The sequence below is a fragment of the Mytilus trossulus genome, chromosome 1, assembly GCF_036588685.1.
Source record: "Mytilus trossulus isolate FHL-02 chromosome 1, PNRI_Mtr1.1.1.hap1, whole genome shotgun sequence".
NCBI lineage: Eukaryota > Metazoa > Mollusca > Bivalvia > Mytilida > Mytilidae > Mytilus > Mytilus trossulus.
In genome coordinates, this window is record NC_086373.1 from 48335716 (window position 1) to 48362387 (window position 26672).

Sequence of the window (26672 nt, forward strand, 5' to 3'; positions counted from 1 at the left end):
GAAATGTCACAGTTTGCTCAAAGCACTTAATTTTGAAAGACTAATTGTAATTAGCATATGTCACTTGGAAAGTTTACGTTTTTTTATCAAAGCTGTAATCAAAACATTATAGGATTAGGCTTTGTTAATTAATGTCTATTTTTTGTTAACATGTTAATGAGAGTAATATTTACATGTTGAGTCATACATGTCATATTGATTAATATTTGGTTTTAATATAAATAGCGTTGTGAAATTTAGGAAAATCAGTCACCTTTCGGAAACCTAACTTTGCACTGCTAAAGTCTGTTATACTGGGTCTGTAGGACTGTCGATCAGTCTCCCAGTTGACTTTGTAGTGTTTAGACAAAAATGTATTTTTTGACTCACCTTTTATTTTTGGGAATTTTTAAGATAACAGTCAGTGTTTCAGAAGCGTAACCTCACACTACTCATGTCATTATACTGGCCCTATAAGACTGTCTACCAGTCTACCAGTTGACTGTGTAGTGTGAGACTAAATTTATCTCTGACTCATAAATTTAACTTTAGAAAATACTTTTGAGAAACTTTTATTTTGAGACTTTGCATTTTTGAATTTGAGATTAAGTATATTTTATGATTTAGTCATTTTGGCATTTATTTTATACTTTACATTTAAGGAGAAATAGTTTTTACTTTGGAATTGATATTTAGATTTGATACTTTGTACTTGATTTAGATTATTATTATTATTTGGAATTGTTTACTAATTGATTTGTTATCATCATTCGTTTAAATTGTTACAGTAATTAAATTATGAAAACCTTCCTTGCGTTTTAGCTATGCCTATCAGAACATTAAGTCTAGCGATAGACTGACCCCCTGTCCCTTGGTTCAAGCACAAACGAGTTAGCTCCCCCTTATCTAACAGTGCTCTGGAGGAACCTTGGTGACAGATATGGCGGAGTTGACCCGAGGCATGATAAAAATTAGATTCTGAAACTGCATAGCTAGAATGTAGGTTGACAAAATTCATTCAAAATTATTTAAAACTTAAAATTTCAAAATTGAGACAACAGCCAGAGAAACAATGAGAGGAAGAGAGAACCAGTAGCTAGCAGGAGAGACAAGTTGCAGATTAAACAACACACAACTAAAAGATAAGTACATCTTGCCTATTATAATACACTTTAATAACTTTTAAGTGAAAAGTATAGATGTATGTTGATTCTTGGTGTGAATCTGTTAACTTTAGATAAATATTTATTTGTGCAAAACTTTACAGGAGATAAAATTCAGTTCAGGAGAAACTGTACTTGTGCAAATAATTTTATACGATCTGGAAATTTGACTCATAGTAGAGAGAATTTAACATTTAGTTCAGGAAAGATTTTATTTGCATAATTAATGAATATGATGAGTAACTTAAGGTAGAGAGCATATAACATAAACAATATACTGACAAAAATTACTTTTAGTTTCAGTTTGGTAATTGGAATAGAAATATCATCATGGGTAGAGAAAGAGAATCTCAAAAGGATGGTGCTGCCAAAAAGACAGATGTGCCAGGCTATCCAGTGTAATACGTACAGGGAACAGCAGGTTTCCAGTTTACTACAACCGTGGAGAGGAGCTTTGTGTAGATTGGACTGGAGAATCACAGAGTGAGCTGTTTATTTGACAGTAGAGCATCTTGGAGCTGTATCGGTCAACGTCAGTTGCGTCATCTAGGCGCCTCTGCAGCGGTGCACGGATCAACGATCAAGGATGCAATAAGTGTCCGTGGATATGTGTATGCACTAATCGGAAATATAGTGCTTCAACTTTCTTTTGGACATCTTACCAAAAAATTCATGATTTCGAACATTACTTGCTAGAGCTTATTTATAGGATTAAACTTTTTGAGAGACAACAAAGCGAAAACAGACTGCAAGAACAGAACTTTGACATTACCAACTCAGATCATTTAGACATTAGCGATTATCATGAGTGTGCTTCTCATGCCACCATAGCAACCTTCCCAAGACAGTAGGATATAGAAAACATTCAGTGTTTATCTTCTTTTTTTGTAGTGCTAGGAATTAGTAGGAGTGCACGCCTGTTGGTTCTTTTCACTACATCAATTTGAATTTTGGATTACTGAAATGTTATTTTATTATTCATCTGTTAAATTCGTAGAATACAGGTTGCCAGAAACTAGCAAGTTGAAATAAATTGTTGTTGATGTATGTACATATTTTGGCGTCAGGTTATATATAGTTTATTGGAGTGTATAAAAACTATTTTTAAGATGTAAATATGTGAAGGTATATATCATGTTTGGGGACAAACATATTGGAGTAGGGGGGAATATGTCATGGTGTGTTATTTGGCTTAAATTTGTGTTAGTGTTATTTTGGATGAAAATATGTTTTATTTTATGAAAGGAAATTAAATGTTAGTATTTTGTAAAAGTTTTAATTAATCTGTATTATTAATTTTACCTATGCTGTGGCATTAGTACTCGAAATGTCACAGTTTGCTCAAAGCACTTAATTTTGAAAGACTAATTGTAATTAGCATATGTCACTTGGAAAGTTTACGTTTTTTTATCAAAGCTGTAATCAAAACATTATAGGATTAGGCTTTGTTAATTAATGTCTATTTTTTGTTAACATGTTAATGAGAGTAATATTTACATGTTGAGTCATACATGTCATATTGATTAATATTTGGTTTTAATATAAATAGCGTTGTGAAATTTAGGAAAATCAGTCACCTTTCGGAAACCTAACTTTGCACTGCTAAAGTCTGTTATACTGGGTCTGTAGGACTGTCGATCAGTCTCCCAGTTGACTTTGTAGTGTTTAGACAAAAATGTATTTTTTGACTCACCTTTTATTTTTGGGAATTTTTAAGATAACAGTCAGTGTTTCAGAAGCGTAACCTCACACTACTCATGTCATTATACTGGCCCTATAAGACTGTCTACCAGTCTACCAGTTGACTGTGTAGTGTGAGACTAAATTTATCTCTGACTCATAAATTTAACTTTAGAAAATACTTTTGAGAAACTTTTATTTTGAGACTTTGCATTTTTGAATTTGAGATTAAGTATATTTTATGATTTAGTCATTTTGGCATTTATTTTATACTTTACATTTAAGGAGAAATAGTTTTTACTTTGGAATTGATATTTAGATTTGATACTTTGTACTTGATTTAGATTATTATTATTATTTGGAATTGTTTACTAATTGATTTGTTATCATCATTCGTTTAAATTGTTACAGTAATTAAATTATGAAAACCTTCCTTGCGTTTTAGCTATGCCTATCAGAACATTAAGTCTAGCGATAGACTGACCCCCTGTCCCTTGGTTCAAGCACAAACGAGTTAGCTCCCCCTTATCTAACAGTGCTCTGGAGGAACCTTGGTGACAGATAAATTACAATGTATTATCTTATGTGTACTTACCAGAAACCTATCAAGTTTCTTTTCTTATCAAATGAAGACAATACATTGCCTGTGGCATCTGTAAAATAAAAGAATGACTTTTATAAAAAAAAAATATGAAACTTGGACATCTGATATATTTGCTTTCCTTAATTAACTTGAAGGATAGTTGTCCTGACCCCTAAATCCCAGGCTTAAAATCACGAAATCATGAGGTCCTGAATTTTAATAAATTTAAATCTTGACATCCCGAAATTTGAAATATTATAAGAATTCCCAGATCCCGAAAGGGTCAACCCCCAAATCCCAAGCTTAAAAACAACCAATTCTGGCAGTTCAGATATAGGTCCTTAATTCACACTCCACAATGCATATATATGTGTGTCAGATATTTTGTATTATGACATCAAAATTTATCAGGAACCTTTATAATGTCCAGTAATGCCAGACAAATACCAATAAGGAGACTATTTAGAGTGGTAGATCAGTTTTTTAAAGGCCTTTGAATGTTTTTATAAAGTCCGCTTTAAAAGATGAAAACAGGAACCTGTATAAGTTTATAAATTCATGTTCACTGCAAATACCTTTAAAAAGAAATTTCTTTATACATATACACAACAACCCGGGTGGATCTTGCTTTTTTTGACCGGCCCACCGTGGGCAGCCCATCCGTGCCCACCCTAGATATAATCTCTTTTTTTGTAAAAAAAAAAGTGATTACAAATGCTTATCTGCTTTTTTCAATTGAGCTGTACTTGCCAGTCTTTTGATGAATCAAAAGGAATTACTCTTATAGGTGGGCAGAGTGGACAAGCTAGAAATTTTGCCCACCCGGTGCCCACTCTCACTGTGGATGGGAGGATAAAGCAAAATTGGGTAGGTCTCTTCACCACTGAACACCCCAAAAAACATCGACCACTGAGAAAATCAGTGATTTTATACAATAAAGCGATAAAATCAATCAAGTTCATATAATTTAACAATTTTTTTTATTTTCATGTACATGTATGTGCATCGATCATTTTTCTGAAAAAGCCGATAATCAATATAATCAATATACAGAAAACATTCTCCCAATTCATCACTATTTTCCAGATTACATTGTGTGTGAAGAATCATTTGACGTCATCTATTACCTCTGGATTTTATATACTAATATATTAAATGTTTAAATTTTGTTCATGATTTTAACAATTGTCTCTTTTATTATTCTTGTTTTCAAAATTCCAATAGGGAACATAGGCCACTTTCGTTTTTTATTATTATTGGTATAACTTGTTTATAAAAGAAGAAGTAAAATGAAGAAAACAAATATTTGAGGTGTCCAGTGATGGACATTTAAGTTAATATTATAGAGTCTCTTTTCTGTTCAATGTTGATATTTGGTCTCTTGATCTTAAAATTTGTAGAATTGATAACTTAAAGGAGTAGGTCCAGTGAGACACCTTTTTGGCCCCAAAATATAGCAGTTTTACAAAATTGTTAAAATGTAAACTTTTAGTTATGTACTGGACAGTAGAATGCTTCTGCTACATATATATCGGCTGTTTTTGACAATACAATTCACATATATTGAGTACTAGCATCATAAAGTCATGCTAAATTACTGAAATCTTCACAATTCTAGCATTTTAGTTAAATTTTAGACGGTTTTCGTTTGAAACGAAAGTGGCCACATTAGTGTTCATCCTTAATATTGAAATGTAAGTTGTATTTTATTATAATACATAACGTAAAGGCTGAGGATGAACAAGAATGCGGCCAGGTTCATTTTTAACAAAAACCAACCGAAAAGTGACATTTTTCGGCATATTTGATAGATTTTTCATATTTGAGCTTGAATCGGATCATTTTAAATATCCAAAACAGTTAAAATCTTTCACATTAACTGATTGATTAAAATGAAATAGACACTTTTAAAAAAGTGTTTAAAAAGTGGTCAAAATCTTTCGTCAGATGAACCTGATATTTGAGGCAAAATCGGTCCTTACCGGACCTACTCCTTTATGTCATTTATAACAAAAAAAGATGTAAAACTTAATTTTGGAGTTTTTCGGAGTGTTTAGCGGTGTGCAGTGGTGAAGAGACCTACTGAACAAAATCCACCTGATCTGTAGTGTAAGTCTATATCATTACTTGAGTAGAAATTAATTTCCAAGATAAATATTCTATATAACAAATATAATTAAGACAATGATTTATTTTTTATCTGGAAAATATATCATCATGCAAAGAAAAGGTAAACACATTTTGTTTTGCCATAGGCATAGAAAACTTCAAAATATTGGTGTGTGTTATTGAATTAAACAAAATTATAAATATACTTTGCATGTTTTCTCTAAAACTAAGTGCATCTTTTGTACGTGTTTCAGTTTCATTCATTTCACTACTTTTAGTCTGACAGCTGACATCTAGAACTCTTTCGTGAAGAAGATATGAAAAGTAGAAAATGTAAACACCCGAAGAGTTCCGAGAAGAATGGCGGCATCTTTCAAAGGGAACACAAAAAGCCAAAAACTTGCAAAATCTTTTAAAGACAGACTAGATGTACAAATTTACACTGTTTATCATTAGAGCCTCAATTTGTAGAAAACTGTTCTATGTCAAGATAGAGTAGAAAATAATATGTTATTTAAATTTTTGTAAAATGATATTCGTGAAAATTATTCACTTGTCCCAACTTGTTGTTATGCTAGTAATTATCAAAATGTAATCTCAATCACTTGTTTCTGAAATATAATTCCCACATTTCCAGAATAACATTAATTTTACCTGCCCTAATATTTACTGGCAAATAAAAAACACTAATTCGAAGCAGCAAGGTACTTTAATCAAGCTTAAATAAATATTACAAGCTGGGTGCAATACACCTTATCGCTATTTGTCCGCCATTACTGGATATCACACAGGTTCCCGTAAAATTATGACGTCATAAAACAAAATAGCTGACGCCACAATGCAAAAGTGATTGTTGTATGCGTCAAAAGTTCAAGCGGCAGGGTCAGCCGGGAATAGCGATAAGGTGTATATACAAATGTAGTCAAAATAATTATGATCCTGAAAGGCTATTATATTTTTTTTCTTTGACGCCTTCATGTGTTGACGCCTTACCTTGCAGATGCGTCAAAGCAAAAATTTAAAACAGTCCAAGACAGCATAATTATTTGGACTTTGGTGCAATACAACCTGACAACCCCAATCATTCACGATTCATTTACAAACGATACAACTTGGATTGTCTATGAAGTCACTTTATGCTAACTTAGACACAGCATAAAAGGCAGTTTTGACTTTGTAAAGAATTAAATGAGTGTCTATGACGAAAAAAACATTCAGAGGTTGAACTGACTGTTCAGAGAATTAAGTCGTTTATATACATGGTTTAAGTATACTCCAACAATCCAAGTGTCTCTAATGACTACTCAGACATTCATGTAGTGAAAAGGGAGATTTTTATAATCATTTTGACAATGTGTTGTCTACAACAAAAAAGACCATTGAGGACTGGTTAAATAGTCTATATTTATACTATAGACAGTTCAGTTCTCAACAATTTGCAAAATGCACTTAAACATACTGTCCCTAATGTGAGCACACTTCATAGGAGGTTACTGATTGTTATGTCCTCTCTGGCATAGTAATACTGAGAATCTGAACTGACTGTACACATAAAACAGGACTGTAAACAAATTCAATCTCAACTTTTTTGGCTTATAAATTAAGTTTTAAAATATTTTTATTGCCTGCAGAGTTAAACCAATGACTTGAAATACTACATTTTATTGCATCTTCACTAAGCATGTTTCATTAACACCAGCAGGAATAACAATCAGAAAAAAACAAGATGTACTAAAATGCCAAAAGTAAGGTTGACCTGTACCATGTGAACCAATCAAAGATTCCTAACAATGTCTAACCCAAGTTTTTGGCCTTATCCAAATGATATTTTTTTTTGTCTAAAATGTAGATGTGTGAAAAAAGTTATTCCTGACAGAGGGAAACAAATATAATTATGTAACTATAAATATATCAATTTAAGACCTACATGACCTAGAAATGAATTTAAACAACTGAAACTATATTCTCAAACATGAAATAAAATTGGATTAGTACAAGATAACAAAATAATTGATAAGATGGATACTTATTACAAGATATATCATTGTAATAACAAAACATTGTAGCACTGGAAGTGAATTAGCACTTATCTTTTTTAAAACACTCATCATACATTGTTCCTATCATGCTCTGGGTTCTCACTACATTTTTTTACTAAAGGATTTTTTATTTAGGAAATCCAGCTTTGACTCATCATTTTTAACCATTATGAGTCCAACAACATGAACAGTAGGGGATGATATTTTACTGCTATATTATTCAGTAATTTGGTTTCCATGTTAAAATTCAGCATGCAAACATGGTAAATGGTGTCAAAATTTTATTATTTTGAAAACTTTTTTTATAAAATGATGATATGCAAATGCTCAGTTAATTGTGAAAAAATTATACTATTTTTATGTATTTTTGGACTCATCAGTTTTCAAAATCATGCATGAGTCATTGATTTGCCATAGTGAGAACCCTACATGACTATTATTAGGTATGTCAGACATGCATTTCATCTACATGTATGTCAGATTCATTTGTATTGCTCCAGGCAAAGCAGATGGAGGCCCAAATCATATGAAGTCCTAAGAGCATTAAAGAAAATTTAAAACAGTTGTGCCAAAAATTACTTCAGCAAATAATCCTTGGTGGTCATGGTGGTAGATAAACCATAGTGATACAAATAATTCAGCATTTTATCAATAGTAAATTTAAAGTCCCACTTCCTGTCCTTATCAGTTTAATAAGAGAAGTCACTTCCAGCAAGGTTATTCACGGCTCATGCTACTTCAGAATCAATTGGGAGAAGGAACTTCTCTTTTTGAAACTTTCACTATTTTATATTATGATAATAGAATGAAAGTTTACTTTTAAAATTTGATAATACAGTCTCAGTAACAGTATCTTATTATATAAAAAAAGAAATGATGAACATGACATCTACAAATCTCTCTATTACTAAGAAAAAGTCAATAATACATCTAATTTAATATGTTTTCCTTTCAGAAAATCGGCTGCCCTTACACAGAAGGTGTTGATGATTCATGGATAACTGAGCTTATCTTCAAACCAGGAGAACCTAGGATTAGATTATTACAATGGTTATTTTCAAAGTGAGAGTTTTACAGTACTTTGATAAAAAAAAATTAAACAGTTTTCATGGAACTTTAGAATTTAAACAGTGAAGGTTTTGTACACCAATATGGATTTAACTTGAGTTTTGTTTAGTATTTATTGACCTTTTCAAACCACTAATTACATTTTAAAAAGGGCTAATGATGAAAAAAAAAAATGCTAGTTAAACATAACTCTGGAGTGCACTGTATGTTTATCCTGTTCAAATGCCTATCCCAAGTCAGTAACTTTAGTGGTTCATTTCATCATATCGTTGATGGATGATTTTGTTATATCTAGATAGGACAGTTTAGAGTTTCTGGTTAAAGATTGCATAAAGTGTAATCAAAACTGTACAGTAATGACTTGATAAATAAATCTTCAAAGGTTTGTCACTTAACTCAGATACATTGTACACGAAATATAGTGCATTCATCGATCATAACATTCTAAACAACCTACCCATGAATATTTCCAAATATTTATCAATGAAATATATATATTCTGAGATATTCAAGTGATTAAATGATGTTATACTCATCAAGAATATTACATAACAGGTGCAAGGTGCAGGAATCTAAGACGGTTCTGTTCTAAAAATATTATTTATGTCATTGTGAGTAATCTTTAAAATTTGAGTTATCTATCTTTGTCCATAATTGTAGTTGAATCAACCACATCCAATGTCACCAATAAATTTGAGCATTCGTTACCTTTAACTGGCGTGTGAGAGTGCTTACAAGCACTGATTTATATTGTAATGATACTTTTTTATTATCACAGGGCTGTGTTCTGCTCCTTGGTCGCGTTGTTGTTTTTTAGACAGACACAATCCTAATTTTTGTCGAGCCTGCAACTTTTGTTGCAGAAAGCTCGACATAGGGATAGTGATCCGGCGGCGGCGGCGGTGTTAGTTCACTTCTTAAAAGCTTTATATTTTAGAAGGTGGAAGACCTGGATGCTTCATACTTTGTATATAGATGCCTCATGTTACGAAGTTTCTGTCAGTCACATGTCCAATGTCCTTGACCTCATTTTTATGGTTCAGTGACCACTTGAAAAAAAAGTTCAGATTTTTTGTAATGTTGAATTCTTTCTTATTATAAGTATAAGGATTACTAAATTTGGTATGTGCGTACCTTACAAGGCCCTCATGCCCGTCCGACAGGTTTCACTTGACCTCGACCTCATTTCATGGCTCAGTGAACAAGGTTAAGTTTTGGTGGTCAAGTCCATATCTCAGATACTATAAGTAATAGGGCTAGTATATTTGGTGTATGGAAGGACTGTAAGGAGTACATGTCCTACTGGCAGGTGTCATCTGACCTTGACCTCATTTTCATGGTTCAGTGGTTATAGTTAAGTTTTTGTGTTTTGGTCTGTTTTTCTCATATTTTATGCAATAGGTCTACTATATTTGTTGTATGGAATGATTGTAAGGTGAACATGTCTAGCAGACAGATGTCATCTGACCTTGACCTCATTTTCATGGTTCAGTGGTCAAAGTTAAGTTTTTCAGTTTTGGTCTTTTTATCTGATACTATACGCCATATGTCAACTATATTAAGTGTATGGAAATATTTTATGATCTATATATTAGTCGCGCAGGTTTTATTTGACCGTGACCTTATTTTCATGGTTCATTGCTCAGTGTTAAGTTTTTGTGTTTTGGTCTATTTTTCTTAAACTATAAGTATTAGGTCAACTATATTTGTTTTATGGAAGCATTGTTAGCTGTACATGTCAGTCTGGTATGGTTCATCTGACCTTGACCTCATTTTCATGGTTCATTGGTCTTTGTTTAGTTATCTTGGTTAATGTAATTTTTATGGACAGTTGTAATAAAGCTTTATACTGAGGACTATCAAAATAATATCAATGATTAGTAAAGAAGGCGAGACATTTCAGTGTGTGCACTCTTGTAATTCTCAATTGTATTGTGATTGTTGAAGAACAAAATGACTTATTATGTTAAGTATGGTTATAATTCTGACAGGACTTATTTGCTTTTTCCCTTTTGAACACTTTTGAGGTAAAGAATGTTTATAATATATTAACACAAACTTACACAAATTCCAATTTATTATTGAATTTGATGATAATTATAGAATAGAATAATATATTTTTTTCTTCTTATAGATTTGACAGCCAGCTAAATGACCTATTAGATCCTCAGTATGCCTCTGTGGAGTCCAAAATGGATAGCCGATTGCAAAGTAAGTAAAATGTTATAAGAAATGTTGTTTACACAGGGGTTAAAAAATCCACTAGATTGATGCCTGGGACTATCAATTATTTTGTGATCTAGTATGCCAGACAGACTTGTAACAGAATATTATTGACTTTTCTGACATTAATTTATCTTAGCCAATCAGATTCAATTTCATCATTCCAGATTCTGTTTAACTTTCAGTAAATAGGATCAAGGTCACAATGTCATCATGGTCATCTCATCTGGAATTTTTCAACTTTTGGGAATATTTTTTTTTTATATCTAAAGTTATTTTTGTCATATTTTATTCACTTGTTGATATACATGCACTGCATGATTATGTTGCTATAAATATAACTAATGTGGATGTTAACATTTATAATTATTTTTTATAATTTTAGGATTACTGTTTGTGGGGTCTACCCTTGGCCTCTGTAGATATGATGATGTTGATCTTATAAGAGTAAGTGTTTTTTTGTCAATGTAACTTTCAGTAAAACAAGTTAAAAAAACATTTATACAGCCTGCCACAAGAAAATTAATTTGGTTAAAGGAAAAAACAAGGTGAAAGAATTGATTGAATACATACAATATCAATTAATTTTACTGTCAAATGTTAAAAGATAGGTTCTAAGCTTTATAGCAATGCTTAGTTGAACATATTGAATATACATTTGTAAAATCTGCATTAGTTTAACCAGCTTAACCAAGAAATGTTTTATAAAGTACTTTATATTTCTCAAACAATGACATGAAACTTCTATTAAAACGATAAATTTGAATCATTTCAGCTAACATTTTAGAAATCCAATAAGAACTGATATCTAATAAAAATTCATTTGTTGAAGACAATATATTATGATAACATCTCTGAATTTTCAGGGAATCACAACAGGATCCAAACAAGCAGCTTTTATGGATAATTTAATTGACCTTGTATGCATAATGGACACGGCTGAAGACCCACAGAATAAGGCATTAAGGAGTCCAGGTGTTGTCAGGTTAATAAACCAAAAAATAGTTAAATATTATAAATGAAAGCAAGATGTAACAAAAATAAAAACTAGAACATAACATAACATAAATAAAACCCAGGATGTAACGTATATAAAAACGAGGATGTTATATAAATAAATACTAGGATTGATTTTACTCCCACACGCTGCAAGCTGTACTTGAATCAAACAGGATGTTAGACTTTCTGTTGATAATTCTGTAATGCATGCTTCAAACAGAAACAAGAGTAAAAACATGTATATTTCATGCATACATAAATATGATTAGAAAAAATTTACATTCTCAACCAAAAAAATTTTATAACTAATTTTTTGCTTTTAACTAATAACATTTTTTGTTGAAAGCTATATCATTTTGTTTAGTATGAGTCTATGACTAAGAGTTATCATTTATAAAAAAAAACTACTTGTGTTGTTATATTCAAAGGGGTTAACTTATTAATAAGCTCTACTATTCCACTTATTCAAAGTTCAGTTTCTATCAAGTTTATGAGATGTATGATACAAAATGAAAGCAAGATCATTAATTTTGATCTTTCTATGTGCCTAAAATATAGAAAAAACATATGTAAGGGGTGGCAAAAAAAAAAAATTGCCTCAAATTAAATTTTACTAAGCATTGGAAGTGCATAATATATTCTACGTCTCACTGGTAGCACAGCTTATTAAAAACCTATTTAAATTTGAAACTCAAATTTGATATTTTTTTATATCAAACACCAATAAAAACAATTCATATTTGTGTAGATTACAACTAAGTTACCTTAGTCTCAAAGAAGAGAGAGATTGTTAAAAAAGAATTATAAATAGTTTAGGAAAATTGGTCTTATAACAAGCACGATAGAATAAACAAGTTTGCTTGCTCAACATGGTTGAAGATAAAGTTCATATTCTGTTTCTAACATGCCCTCTATATATAATACATCAGAGAACCATATTTTTCATTTTTCACCACTTTTTGGAAAATTGCATAAAGTTGATATTTAATCTTGATAATGTCAAATGTTGACATGCAATTTATATCTGGATTTTTTATTTGAAACAAGAAGGGCAAAATATCTGTAATCAAATATTCTATCTTGGAGGGGGGATGTAATTACCAGTAGCAAAATGTTTATGAATATTTGATGTATACTGTGTCAACTGACTTCCTTTTTATTAATTAACAATTATTGTTTGTTATGTATTGATATTCATATATATTTATACCCCCGCTTTAAAAAGGGGGGTATACTGTTTTACCTCTGTCTGTCTGTCCGTCCGTCCGTTAGTCCATCCGTCTGTCAGTCAGTCCGTCCCATGAATATTTTTCGTCGCCTTTTTCTCAGGAACTACAATACAAGGATTTCTGAAATTTGGTTTCAGGGTTTATCTAAGTCAGCTATACCGTGTGATGAGTTTTCAGATTGATCACTTGACAACTTCCTGTTTACCGAACACTTGTATGATTTTACACATGATAGCCAAGTTGAAAATTTTCGTCACACTTTTCTCAGGAACTACAATACCAGGATTTCTGAAATTTGGTTTCAGGATTTATATAAATCAGCTATACCATGTGATGCGTTTTCAGATTCATCACTTTACAACTTCCTGTTTACCGAACACTTGCATATTTTTACACTATTTATATTATCCAGGTGTGGCGGGGGTATCATCAGTGAGCAGTAGCTCACAGTTTCACTTGTTTATATTGTAGTGTATCTTTAGCTTGATTTATATGCTTGTAATGAGCCCTATGATTAGGAAAATATATTAGCATTAGTACAGAAAAAGACTGCAATAAACCAAAAACAACACAAAGACAGTATTGTAGTCATTTATTTTCAACAAAAGCCACTTATTTAAAGATTATGTAGGATTGGCTATCACAAACGTAGTTTTGGCCAGGATATTCACATCTGACCACCTTTCTTGAGCTTGGATTTTCCTCTGGTCTCTGAATCTCGCTTATAAGTCGGTACCACTCTCTCGATTCTGAATTTTACTGCCAAACTTCAAACTTATAAGCAAGTACCTACAGTAGGCTTTTGTGGTTAAAATACTTTAAAAGTCTAGAAGTTGGCAGAAAATTTCTCTATTTGATCTATCTAATATATTTAAAAAACAAAAATTAAATATCTTACTTACATGTACCCTATTTTTTCTAAGCAACAGGAATCAAATATATATGTTATATAATTTTTGCCTTAAGATAGTATGGACTTTTAAAGTTATACACTATTTTTATGTATAATTTTTCAATTTTATCTGTTTACAGTGATGAAATGAGTTTATATGAACAGTTTACGAGTGACTGTAACTATATGGATACGCTAATGAACCAAGAGAAAATAGGAGCCATTTTCAATTCAAGATTGACTCTGTTACCAGCAGATTTACAGCGACAAGTAGAGGCATCATGGGCTGATCAGGGACATACACGAGAAAAGTAATTATCCTGATTTAGAGTTATTAAGTAAATTAAAATTATCTCCCTTATACCATTGACCAAAATTAAATTTAAGATTTTTTAGGTGTTTTATAGTCCTTATATTTTTCATTTTTCATAGTTTTAGATTAAATATCTATTTGTTTATTTTTTTTTTCGATATTGTCTGAAAATTTGAATTTTAATATAATAAGTTGTGAAATCTTTTAACAAAATTAGGATAAATTTTTTACACAGTGTGCAGTAATCCTATTAAATGGAAATTATGGATCAATAAAATTCATTTCAGGTTTGGCTTCGCCTCTTCCAGTATGAATTTTATTGCCCTATAAAATATTAATATAGGACAATTGCACACCGTGTAACTAAAGCCACGTTTTTATAATTTGTTGGTTTAGGGATTTTCTCCATGAAAAAGTCGGGTCGGTCGGTCGAAAAAAAACCCTGAAAAACAAACCAGAAAAATCTCGGGAGATTATGCAAAAAAATATATATTTCACCTTTCTAATAATATGTTTGTTATGCGATTTTGTCATCATCTCTTACATTTTAGTTGAAATATTATTGCTCAGCTGTCATAAACATCACAAGACATTGTTTAAAAAATTTCTGTAAAAAAGGGGGGTGCACGGACAAAGAGGAAATTAAATCGTCATTTCACTACCAAGCATAACAGATTAGTGTAGCTCTTAATCAATTCCAGAAAACTTGTTAAATAATGATCTTCAAGCTTAAAGGAAAAATGGAGAATATTGGATTAATCTGTTGTCACGAAGTCCCGATTTTTTTTATCCAATTGGACAATATTTTTTTTATTATCTATGAAACAAGAAAATTTCAAATGATTTGTTAATATTCTTGATGTCTTGAACTTCTGCCTGTCCACCTTTGGACAAGTCTATTTCTATGAAATGATGCATCTTACGAACTGATGACAAATAAGAGAAACGAACTTGTTATGTTAATGGTGTTAAACACAGGTTTCGTTCCGCAAAATTATTTGCGCAAACGACATTTCAAGGTCAGTTATAATTGATTTGTCTATTTTAAGAAACATAAACTGGAAAGTTGTATTTTTTCACATCAGAAAGTATTATCAATTCTGTTGGTGATCAATGCATTTCATTTCATAAAAAAAGAATATTTTAATTATTTTTCAGTGATAATGCGTTTGTTGAGGTTGGCGGGAATAAAAAAGCATGAAAAGTTAATTTTATTTTTATTCTGGAAATCGGCAAAATCGGGTCGGCGGATCCGTATACCAAAAAATTAAAAAATCCTGGCCTAATAGTATTGATTTGATTTTTTTTTTTAATAGATTAAAAACTAAGTATAGACATGATAGAATAACTACTGTTTTAATATTATTTAAAAAAAACTAGTTCAAATATTACCGAGTCTTGACAGGAAGTGGATTCATTATTATTCATTGGATACCAATTTTCATGGGTTTTGTTGGTACAGTTAAACCACAAATTCAAATGTTCAACAAAATGAAAATTTTCCATAGGTTTTGCATGCAGAGATTGGCATAACCACAAAATTAAATATCCCTAAAAATGCGACTTTCTCAATTTAGGGAAATTGATACCCACGAAAATAATTGAATCCACAGTATTTCACAAGTTGCAATGAATCTCCACTCTAGCTCATGTGTTTTTTTTCTTTTCACCCATTCTTTCTTACTTTTTCACCCTACTCTTCCTAAGGAGTTGGCATGCAGTTTTATCAAATCAATAACAAGTTTCCATACAATCTATTTATATAATCAAATGAGATATTAATTTCATAGGTTGTTTTATTTGATAGTTATGTATAGATTGTCGTTGATCATCTCAACAAGATTGATTTTCGTGCTTCAGCCGATACGGCAAAATTAAGAAAAGCAATGAAATTAAGATGAACAGTGATAATCTAGTTATCACTATTTAACCTATGTAGATGTTGTTAATTTCAATGACAACTGGCACGTGCGCCCTTAGTGTCTAGAGATAATTTTTCATACCACTCTATCTTCTGTGCTGAAAAAGGAAATCATCAGACAGTAAGATGAAAGGAAAATTTCGTAAATTAGCTATAATAACAGATATATCATTTGCTGGGAATTAATATTTAGCTAACCATGCTGTATGGGTTTTGCTCATTGTTGATGGATAATTTTTTTTAATTTCACAAACAATGTGATTTTGTCATAAATATTTGTACACAACATCAGTTTAAATTCCATGGAATTCATATATTAAATGTATATGCATTCACATGTGTCAGAATTAAACCAGAAACATTGCACTAAAATCATATGCAAATGATAAAGGTTCATGATCACAATACACAAGATTGAACTTTTGATGCATGAAAAGTTCAAAGCTGCGGGTTCAGCAGGTTTAAGAGAGTTACCACAGTTAATTGATATGCATTGTGTTTACAGTTTTGTGCAATAAAAGTTATGAATTTATTTATTTTATTTTAGTCCTCCAAAAGTAAATGTACAAAATCTGATAGATTCAGCAGAAAATTTAGCTAAAGACATACAGAGACAGAAAGAAATTTTAGAGGAACTTCAAAGGAAAGTTAGTCAGTAGTTTTGCTAATCCATATATGTAAAGATGTATATGGTACCTTATAATTTGATATTACTATAAAGTTGTAATTATTTTCATATGGTGACTACACTTCCAAGGAAACAAACAAAGATAATCAATTGATATCTAGTTTCAAATGGAAATAACCGTTGGTGGGATGCAAATTTAAACCATCAGTATCCAATGATTGCCAGGTTTTTGTCTTCCTTGAAATGAAAGATTTTTAAAATAAGACTTTAGTAATTTCCAGTGATGGGGTTAGCTTGAAAAATTGTTAATACTTTGATATCTGACATGAAAAAAAGTGCATGTCAATGAAATAGCATAACAACAATAAAAGTAACCCAAAAAATATCTAGAGGGCAATATGCATTTCAAAATGGAATTGACCCTTGTAATTTTTCCTATCAAGTTTGATAGAATTTGATTTATGAAAAAGTACAATATTTGTATTTATCATTTATACTTTTTTATAAGGATTTCTTGAAAATTCTAACAACATGAGTCTTGCTCCACATGTTTTAGGAAATAAGCTGTAATTGATTGTAAGATTTCAAGTGGCTAACTTCAATTATAAATGTTGGATGAAATTTGAATTTTGAGCAACTCTTAAAAATGAACATTCTGATAACTTTTAAAAATATGGGATAATCTTTAAGCTCAAAAGTGTTTATCAATAAACTCTGTGTTTTATTTTTTTGACAGTATGAATATGAAGAAGAGGAAATTTCTGAAAAGGAGCGTGTGAAGAAGACGCTACAGCTTGTGTTAACTGAACTGACACATCTTGTTACCAATTTCTCATATTTATATGAAAATGAAATGTGTCTCTGGTGTAATAAATCTCCACCTTTTCTATCAGATCTTGGAACAGCTTTTAAAAGAGTACACAATCTACTTCAACAGTTTGTGGCTGTAAGTACTCAAAAGTTATTCATATTTGTATGTGGGCAATTGGTTCATGGAAAAAGTTCCATTTTTTTGGCGATTTCCTGTTATCCTTTTAAAAAAATAGTCTAACATTGTTTTTTTTAAGAAAGTGAACTATAAAGGTAAGCAAATGTGGTATGCTTGCCAAAAAGACAACTCTTTAATAGCATAACTGGAGATCAAATGAAATAAAAGTAAACAACTATAGGTCACCATATGACCTTCACCAATAAGCAAAACCTGGAGGGCTATGTAAGTTACCCGGCCACGTCCACTTTTATTTTTTGTCTATCTGATGATTTAAGACTTTTTCAACTGATTTTTATAGTTCTTCTTATGTTGTACTGTTATACCATTGTCCCAGGTTAGGGGGAGGGTTGGGATCCCGCTAACATGTTTAACCCCGCCACATTATTTATGTATGTGCCTGTCCCAAGTCAGGAGCCTGTAATTCAGCGGTTGTCGTTTGTTTATGTGTTACATATTTTTTGTTTTTCGTTCATTTTTTTCCATAAATAAGGCTGTTAGTTTTCTCGTTTGAATTGTTTTACATCATCTTATCGGGTCTTTTGTGGATAGTTGTCTCATTGGCAATCATACCACATCTTCTTTTAGCTCACCTGTCCCGAAGGGACAAGTGAGCTTATGCCATCACTTGGCGTCCTTCGTCGTCCGTCGTCTGTCGTCGTCTGTCGTCGTCCGTCGTCTGTCGTCGTCGTCTGTCGTCGTAAACTATTTCAAGAATCTTCTCCTCTGAAACGACTGGGCCAAATACTTTCAAACTTTAACTGAATGTTCCTTAGGGTATCTAATTTATAATTTGTATCCGAAGTTTTGATCTATCAACAAACATGGTCGCCATTGCTAAAAATAGAACATAGGGGTCAAATGCAGTTTTTGGCTTATAACTCAAAAACCAAAGCATTTTGAGCAAATCTGACATGGGGGTAATATTGTTTATCAGGTCAAGATCTATCTGCCCTGAAATTTTCAGATGAATCAGACAACCTGTTGTTGAGTTGCTGCCCCTGAATTGGTAATTTTAAGGAAATTTTGCTGTTTTTGTTTATTATCTTGAATATTATTATAGATAGAGATAAACTGTTAACAGGAATAATGTTCAGCAAAGTAAGATTTACAAATAAGTCAACATGACGGAAATGGTCAGTTGACCCCGTTAGGAGTTATTGCCCTTTATAGTCAATTTTTAACCATTTTTCGTAAATCTTAGTAATCTTTTACAAAAATCTTCTCCTCTGAAACTACTGGGCCAAATACTTCCAAACTTTAACTGAATGTTCCTTAGGGTATCTAGTTTGTAAATTGTATCCGAAGTTGTGATCTATCAACAAACATGGTTGCCATTGCTAAAAATAGAACATAGGGGTCAAATGCAGTTTTTGGCTTATAACTCAAAAACCAAAGCATTTAGAGCAAATCTGACATGGGATAATATTGTTAATCAGGTCAAGATCTATCTGCCCTGAAATTTTCAGATGAATCAGACAACCTGTTGTTGGGTTACTGCCCCTGAATTGGTAATTTTAAAGAAATTTTGCTGTTTTTGGTTATAATCTTGAATATTATTATAGATAGAGATAAACTGTAAACAGCAAGAATGTTCAGCAAAGTAAGATTTACAAATAAGTCAACATGACGGAAATGGTCAGTTGACCCCTTTAGGAGTTATTGCCCTTTATAGTCAATTTTTAACCATTTTCGTAAATCTTAGTAATCTTTTACAAAATTTTCTCCTCTGAAACTACTGGGCCAAATACTTCCAAACTATAACTGAATGTTCCTTAGGGTATCTAATTTATAAATTGTATCCGAAGTTTTGATCTATCAACAAACATGGTCGCCATTGCTAAAAATAGAACATAGGGGTCAAATGCAGTTTTTGGCTTATAACTCAAAAACCAAAGCATTTTGAGCAAATCTGACATGGGGGTAATATTGTTTATCAGGTCAAGATCTATCTGCCCTGAAATTTTCAGATGAATCAGACAACCTGTTGTTGAGTTGCTGCCTCTGAATTGGTAATTTTAAGGAAATTTTGCTGTTTTTGTTTTTTTATCTTGAATATTATTATAGATAGAGATAAACTGTTAACAGGAATAATGTTCAGCAAAGTAAGATTTACAAATAAGTCAACATGACGGAAATGGTCAGTTGACCCCGTTAGGAGTTATTGCCCTTTATAGTCAATTTTTAACCATTTTTCGTAAATCTTAGTAATCTTTTACAAAAATCTTCTCCTCTGAAACTACTGGGCCAAATACTTCCAAACTTTAACTGAATGTTCCTTAGGGTATCTAGTTTGTAAATTGTATCCGAAGTTGTGATCTATCAACAAACATGGTTGCCATTGCTAAAAATAGAACATAGGGGTCAAATGCAGTTTTTGGCTTATAACTCAAAAACCAAAGCATTTAGAGCAAATCTGACGTGGGTAATATTGTTTATCAGGTTAAGATCTAACTGCCCTGAAATTTTCAGATGAATCAGACAACCTGTTGTTGGGTTGCTGCCCCTGAATTGATAATTTTAAGGAAATTTTGCTGTTTTTGTTTATTATCTTGAATATAATTATAGATAGAAATAAACTGTAAACAGCAATAATGTTCAGCAAAGTAAGATCTTCAATTAAGTCAATTTGACCAAAATTGTCAATTGACCCCTTAAAGAGTTATTGCCCTTTAAAGACTTTTCACAATTTGTTCATCATGTTGACTTACTTTTAAAAATCTTCTCCTTTGAAACTGCTGTATCAATTTCAGCCAAACTTAGGCTAAATGAGTTTCAGAGTATCTAGTATAAATTTTATATTTTATTTCCTTGTATGTCAAGAAACATAGCTACTATGGCTAAAATAGAACATAGGAGAACATGATTATTTTTTTTGGCTTTTGAAGAAAATAGGACGATCCAAAAAACATTTAAATAAATTGAAAAGCCAAAATAATCATTGATGAGAGATTTAACCAAAAGAATTAAGGTGAGCGATTCAGGCTCTTGAGAGCCTCTTGTTTATAGAAATGACAACTTTAAAAATAAGTCAAATGGAAAAAATAGTGACATGATGAATGATCACAACAATAAATAAAAAAATATGATACACAGCAACAAGACAATGTTTGTCTGTTAGCAGTTAGTGTGGTATGCTGTACAATTCATTTTATTTTTGGCAATTTTCAGTTTTATTTTGTACATTTGGTAGTTTAATATGTTGGAGTGTTTTGATTTGAAATATATAAAAATGTTTTGTTACAACTATTATGTATAGAAATAATACTCATGTATTACCAAATTGAATTGAAAACTGAGAATTTTTGTTTTAAAAAGCTTCAAAGACTTATATATAATTATTTCATTAATCTAAAGATAATAGGTTTTGTTTGAAAGTTTTTGCATGAAGTTGTTATTTGTCTTGCTTTTCCTACATTTTTTTTGTTGCAGTGGCAGTATTTGAAATAATACTAGCCTAATTTATATAAACAATGATTGTGACAACTTTTAAAACATTTGTTCTTTAATTTCTTATTTTCCATACATTTATTTTTAGCTGTTGAAAGGTTTCCAGTCAATCAGAAATTCCTATTCAAATCTTAGCCAGGAAGCATCGACAAAGTTAAAAAGATCTGGAATGAAATCACAGAAGGATACAAGTCTTGGTAAGAATTCTGCTTTGAAAAAAAACCCAATTATCTTGGACACTTGTAAATAATTAAAAAACAAATTAATTGCAAGCGTGTTTACCTTAAATTATATACTGTGCGTTTATTAAAATTTCTGTGGAGTATAAATTTGTGAATTTCATGAGGATAGGTGAACCAAAAATTTCAGTTTTCAATGTAGCACTAATTCCATATCGATTGGTATGCAAATTTTTACAAAACCATGAATTGAAATATCCTTGAAAAAATACCTCCTTTCATTATTAAACATGATTAACCTGATTTATAATGAATTAACAATGGTACACATAAAAATAAAAGCATCCAAAGTGTTAGGTTTTTATGTTTTTAAAATATAAAATAATAAAAAGTTCATTGATTGGCTTATACAGGAGAGTTATATCTCTGTGTTAAAGGGTATATAATAGTTTTGATCTGTATTTACTTTTTGATAAAAAATTACATAAAGACTATTTTTTACTTGTTTAAATCAAATCTGTAACAAAAAATGTACTTTCATGTGTTACTTTTTGAGTAAAATGAGGTTGAAATTTGTATATTTGCTCAAAATTCAGATTAGTGGCAATATTTTCCCTCGAAAGTTTTTTTTGTGAAATAATTTGCTATTTCTGTATTTTACAAGTATCTTAAAAATGTATACATTTTTTATTCTGACAGAAATAACTCATATTTATCAAATGTTGATGAATGTAGAAAAAAACATATTATTTTGCTGTATATTTACTGTGTCTATCCAATAAGCTTTGTGGAAGTGAATTACCTTTTGCCTGACCAGTTTAAAAAATTGTCAATACAATTTGTCCATTTAAATTGTACAATAGGTATATTGTGAGAGCTATTATCAACAGGTGGTCATTTAACTACCTGTAGATTTATTTACCTGGTTTGTTTTTGACAGAGCTAATTTAAATGAATGATACATGTAGCTAGCTTGCTTTCCTCATGTTTAATGTCCTGAATGAACTATTCTATTTAGGTATGGGACATTTTACATTAAATACAATATTTGTTGTAAATTTATTCATTTTGCTTACAATCACAAATAAATCATTGCTGTTATATCCCATTTTCATAATGAAGAATAAAGCATTGAAATTTCTATTCACTAAGCCATTTGTACTTTTTTTGATATATTGAAAATAAATTTTTAACAGTAATTCCAATTGAAGTAGATCCTGAATATTAAATGAAACTCAGCATCACTACTATTCCATTTCAGGAATCTTAATATAACATGAAAATATATCCCATTAGAAAACACTACGCCACACATAAATCATCTTGTAGAATTATTCACAAATAGATGGGCCTATATCCAAAAAATCCATTTCACAAACTCTTTAATTCCATTCAGGAATCAAAAACTTAAAATACATCCCACATTAAAAACACCATGAGGCAAACATATATCTCCTTTTTTATAAACTAAATCCACTGATTGAAATTTCCATCTTGACTATTTAGAAACACAAAAAGAAATGGCTTAAAATGTCCCATATATCTAAATAGAATAGTCTATTCAGGACATTGGTCATGATGCATGAGGAAAGCAAGCTAGCTATCGGTCATATAAATTTGACCTTTTAGAAATAGTGAAGATTTTTTTACTGGGTAGTTAAATGACCACCTGTTGATGAGCTCTCACAATACCTATTGTACAATTTAAATGGACAAATTGTGTTGACAATTTTTTATTCTGGTCAGGCAATAGGTATTTAAATACCTCAAAGGTGATGGGATAATGACAGTAACAAATTTAAAAAAATTGCACTATTTACGTTTTCATGAAGATTGGCACACATTTATAATCTTCTCCTGAAATCAAACCAAATGGCATTTTAAAAAAGAGGGGTCCATGATCTCTTTTTCAAGTTAAATAAGTTTAATGATAAAATTCAGCTGCAAACTAAATCTTTTCCTGCCAAGTCATAGTTTGACGTTGCAAGATAACAATTTACTTTAACAATGTCATTACCTCCCCTGTAACTGTATCGTATGTCCTTAAGGATGTTTGCTCCTCCAGGGATTTAAATTTTGTCATAAGTTCCGAATCCTCTGCTTTTATCCAATCCTTTCTTTTCATAATTTTGAAATCTTACATAAAATCTTTGTTATTTTTCATAGAAAAATTGATGTCTGACATTAAATGTTAAACATTTGAAAATCTAAAGTCTTGTTTTCTACCAAATTTTCAATGTCTGATATCAGACTTGAAACAAACACAAGGATCCTTCATTTTTTCTGCTTTTTTAGTTCTGTTAATTATATTCTTTCAATTTATAACAGTCTGTTTAAAAGCTTGTTACTTTGAAACAGAGGAGTGAACAAACTCAACAGTGTTTTTCAGATATGTCTATAAATTAACTTAGATTAAATAAAGAAAACAAAACAATTCTTGTATTTTTAGTCAAATAAAAATTAAGAAATAATTGATGCAAGCTATACTTTATTGTAGTTTTAACAAGGGTAGGCATTATATTTGTGATTATTTTTGCCAGAGCGATAGTAAGGGCTAAAATAACATGAATATAATGCATACTCATGTTAAAACTACAATAAAGTATATAGATGATTAGTACAATTTCTATGTCTGATGTGTCTAAGTGTAGCATGTTTGTGTAGGCTCTTCCATGAACCTCCCTTTTTTTGTTTGTAAACAAGCAAACGACTGGCAATATGATGTTTCAGAGTTAGGAGTTTTGAACAGCCAGCATAAATTGTTGTCATATCTAGGTCAAATGTGTCAATTGCGAATTGCAACACAATACAGTCATGATAAATGAATAAGTAACAACATGTGCATCTTTTGAGAGTTGGGAAGTGTTTTAAGCTAATGAAATTAATGCATGCCAATTGATAAAATTCATTATTCTGCAGTAGTCAATATATACACATGTGCAAACAAATTTTATTGGATTTAGAGCATGGGTTTTTTTCACAAAGCTAAAGATTAAAGAAGTATGTCATACTAGAATATGCATTTATATTGTGTCTACAACAATAATGCAATTGTCCACTTTGCTGAGGTAGTACATTATTGATGACTATTCAATTAAGATCGCTATTTACTCTTTAGTTCCAAGTCTGTGATTTAAGATCGCTATTTACTCTTTAGTTCCAAGTCTGTGATCTGTATCTCAGGTAGTTGACAGTGGAGTGTTCTAAACAAGGAATCATTTCTCAATGATGGATTTATTATCATGCAGAGAGAAACAATAACCTCAATTTGAATCTCCATTTGAAATCCTACACAATCTACAAAAGACTTTACACATGAGTACATTCAAATTCCACATCAACAGCTGTTCAATATTTTCTACATCTTATATGAACTTTAAATAAAATGTATTAATTGATTATTTGGGATGAACTCAGATAGAATACAAATCAAATGGCTAGCAGCAAGCTGTTACCTCAATAATATCGATTTCACTACCTACGTACTACAAAGTCTACATAGCTCTAAAGGTCAAAATACAAATTAAACTGCCTACACAGAAGTACTAAGATAAATGATTTTATTATCAAGTCATGAGTTTAGTTACATTCTGTTGCTAGGATTCTGGTTGATTGGTGAAGAAGCCATTACATGTACTATAAACTGTACACCTTGAATTGATATTTTAAAATGATACCAAAAATAAAGAAAAATCTACTACATATTAAAGTTTTTGTTTAGGTTATACAGTCAGGACTTTATGTCGACAGTTTCTATTATCTTTTTCAGCATCAGCAGGTCAGGCAGCTTTAGAAAGTTTCCAAGAATGTGTCAGTGTTTTGGACGAATCGATTCAACGTCATGATATGGTAGATGAAAGTACAAACATTTCCTTTCGATCCTCCATTCTCAAAGTGTGACAAAAATGACATGAAAAATACATCTATTATTTAACAAATGTGTACATAAGGACTCATAAATCATTAAAACTTTAATTTAAATAATTACTGTTTATAATTCTAATTCATAAATTTCAGATTATATAAATTCTACCACTGTATCAAGTGCGATACAATATTTATCCACTTGAGACAGTAAAATCTTAAAATTTAACGGTCTAGTGTGGATAAATATTGTATTGCACTAGATTGGATGGAGGAATGTTTCTCTGATTTTTAGACAATATGCAACCATCTAATAAATTTGTTTAACAACCCGCAAAAAAGAAGTGTTCTCACAGTGTGAAATCATCAGACATAGTCACCTTTATCATGACATCAGTCACATCACAATAGGAAATTTGGAGGAAAGAAAATCTGGTGTCATAAATGGATTTTGACCAAAGTAGAAATGAGACCAAACAAACGACTCATTGATTTAAAAATAATAATCAACTAGCAAGGAAAGGGATTAATCAAGTAGGAGTTAGAGAAACTGCATAATCTAATCTATTATTGAGTGGTGAGTGGGAGACTCGCATAGAAATACCAGGAAATAACAAAAATAAAAATAACTTTATGATCCAACCAGATGCCCCCGCAGGGCGTAGCTTTATACGACCGCAGAGGTTGAACCCTGAACGGTTGGGGCAAGTATGGACACAACATTCAAGCTGGATTCAGCTCTAAATTTGGATTGTGATTAAATAGTTGACACAGCATAGGTTTCTGACAGAGAATGAATGTGTTCTAATGAACTTAAAATTTTGTTTTCTCTTAGAGCAATTCACTATGCTGTTGAATATTAATCCTCTCAAAAAAATGTTTGAAGAAATTTTCATTTTATTTATGAAATTTCATTTCAAGTGAGAAAATTGAACCCATTTTTTTTAATCACATCCCCCTTTCCCTTATTCCAAATTAATCTCAATTAAATTTCTAATGGAGTTTGCAACAATAACTACTCATTTAAATACATCATAAAATATTAAGATGTAAAAAAACTGCTTGTTATCACTGAATGGTAAAGATTATTTTAATTTATCAGTTGGTAGTAAAAAGTGAATATACATTGTATATAACAAAGATTTGAGTTCATTCTGGACAAAGAAAGATAACTCCAATTAAAAAAAAATATTGCTATTTCACAATATTGTGCAATTAGATATTTCTTGCTTACTATTCTGGACAAAGAAAGATAACTCTAATTAAAAAAAATATTGCTATTTCACAATATTGTGCAATTAGATATTTCTTGCCATTGTGCAATACTGTGCAATTGAAAAGACTTGCTATTGCACAATACTTAAT

At 31.0% G+C, this 26672-nt stretch overlaps 2 protein-coding genes across 2 annotated transcripts in view; one reads left to right on the forward strand and one right to left on the reverse strand.

Moving 5' to 3' along the window:
* The window catches only part of LOC134726176 (battenin-like), a 21774-nt gene extending 15940 nt beyond the window's left edge, over positions 1-5834 (reverse strand). Inside the window, exons 1-2 of the mRNA XM_063590580.1 lie at positions 5721-5834; positions 3418-3475 (exon numbers count right to left, since the gene is read on the reverse strand). Of these exons, the coding sequence (XP_063446650.1) occupies positions 3418-3475; positions 5721-5778 (116 nt within the window). The 5' untranslated portion in view covers positions 5779-5834. The remainder of the gene's footprint in view (positions 1-3417; positions 3476-5720) is intronic.
* LOC134726187 (HAUS augmin-like complex subunit 7) lies at positions 5819-25427 on the forward strand. Its single transcript, XM_063590590.1, has 10 exons — positions 5819-5943; positions 8509-8615; positions 10756-10832; positions 11230-11291; positions 11711-11829; positions 14105-14275; positions 16746-16845; positions 17563-17772; positions 21353-21461; positions 25213-25427. Exons 1-10 carry the CDS (start codon positions 5875-5877, stop codon positions 25341-25343), a joined length of 1155 nt encoding a protein of 384 aa, XP_063446660.1. The 5' UTR covers positions 5819-5874; the 3' UTR covers positions 25344-25427.
* Positions 25428-26672: the final 1245 nt, after the last annotated feature.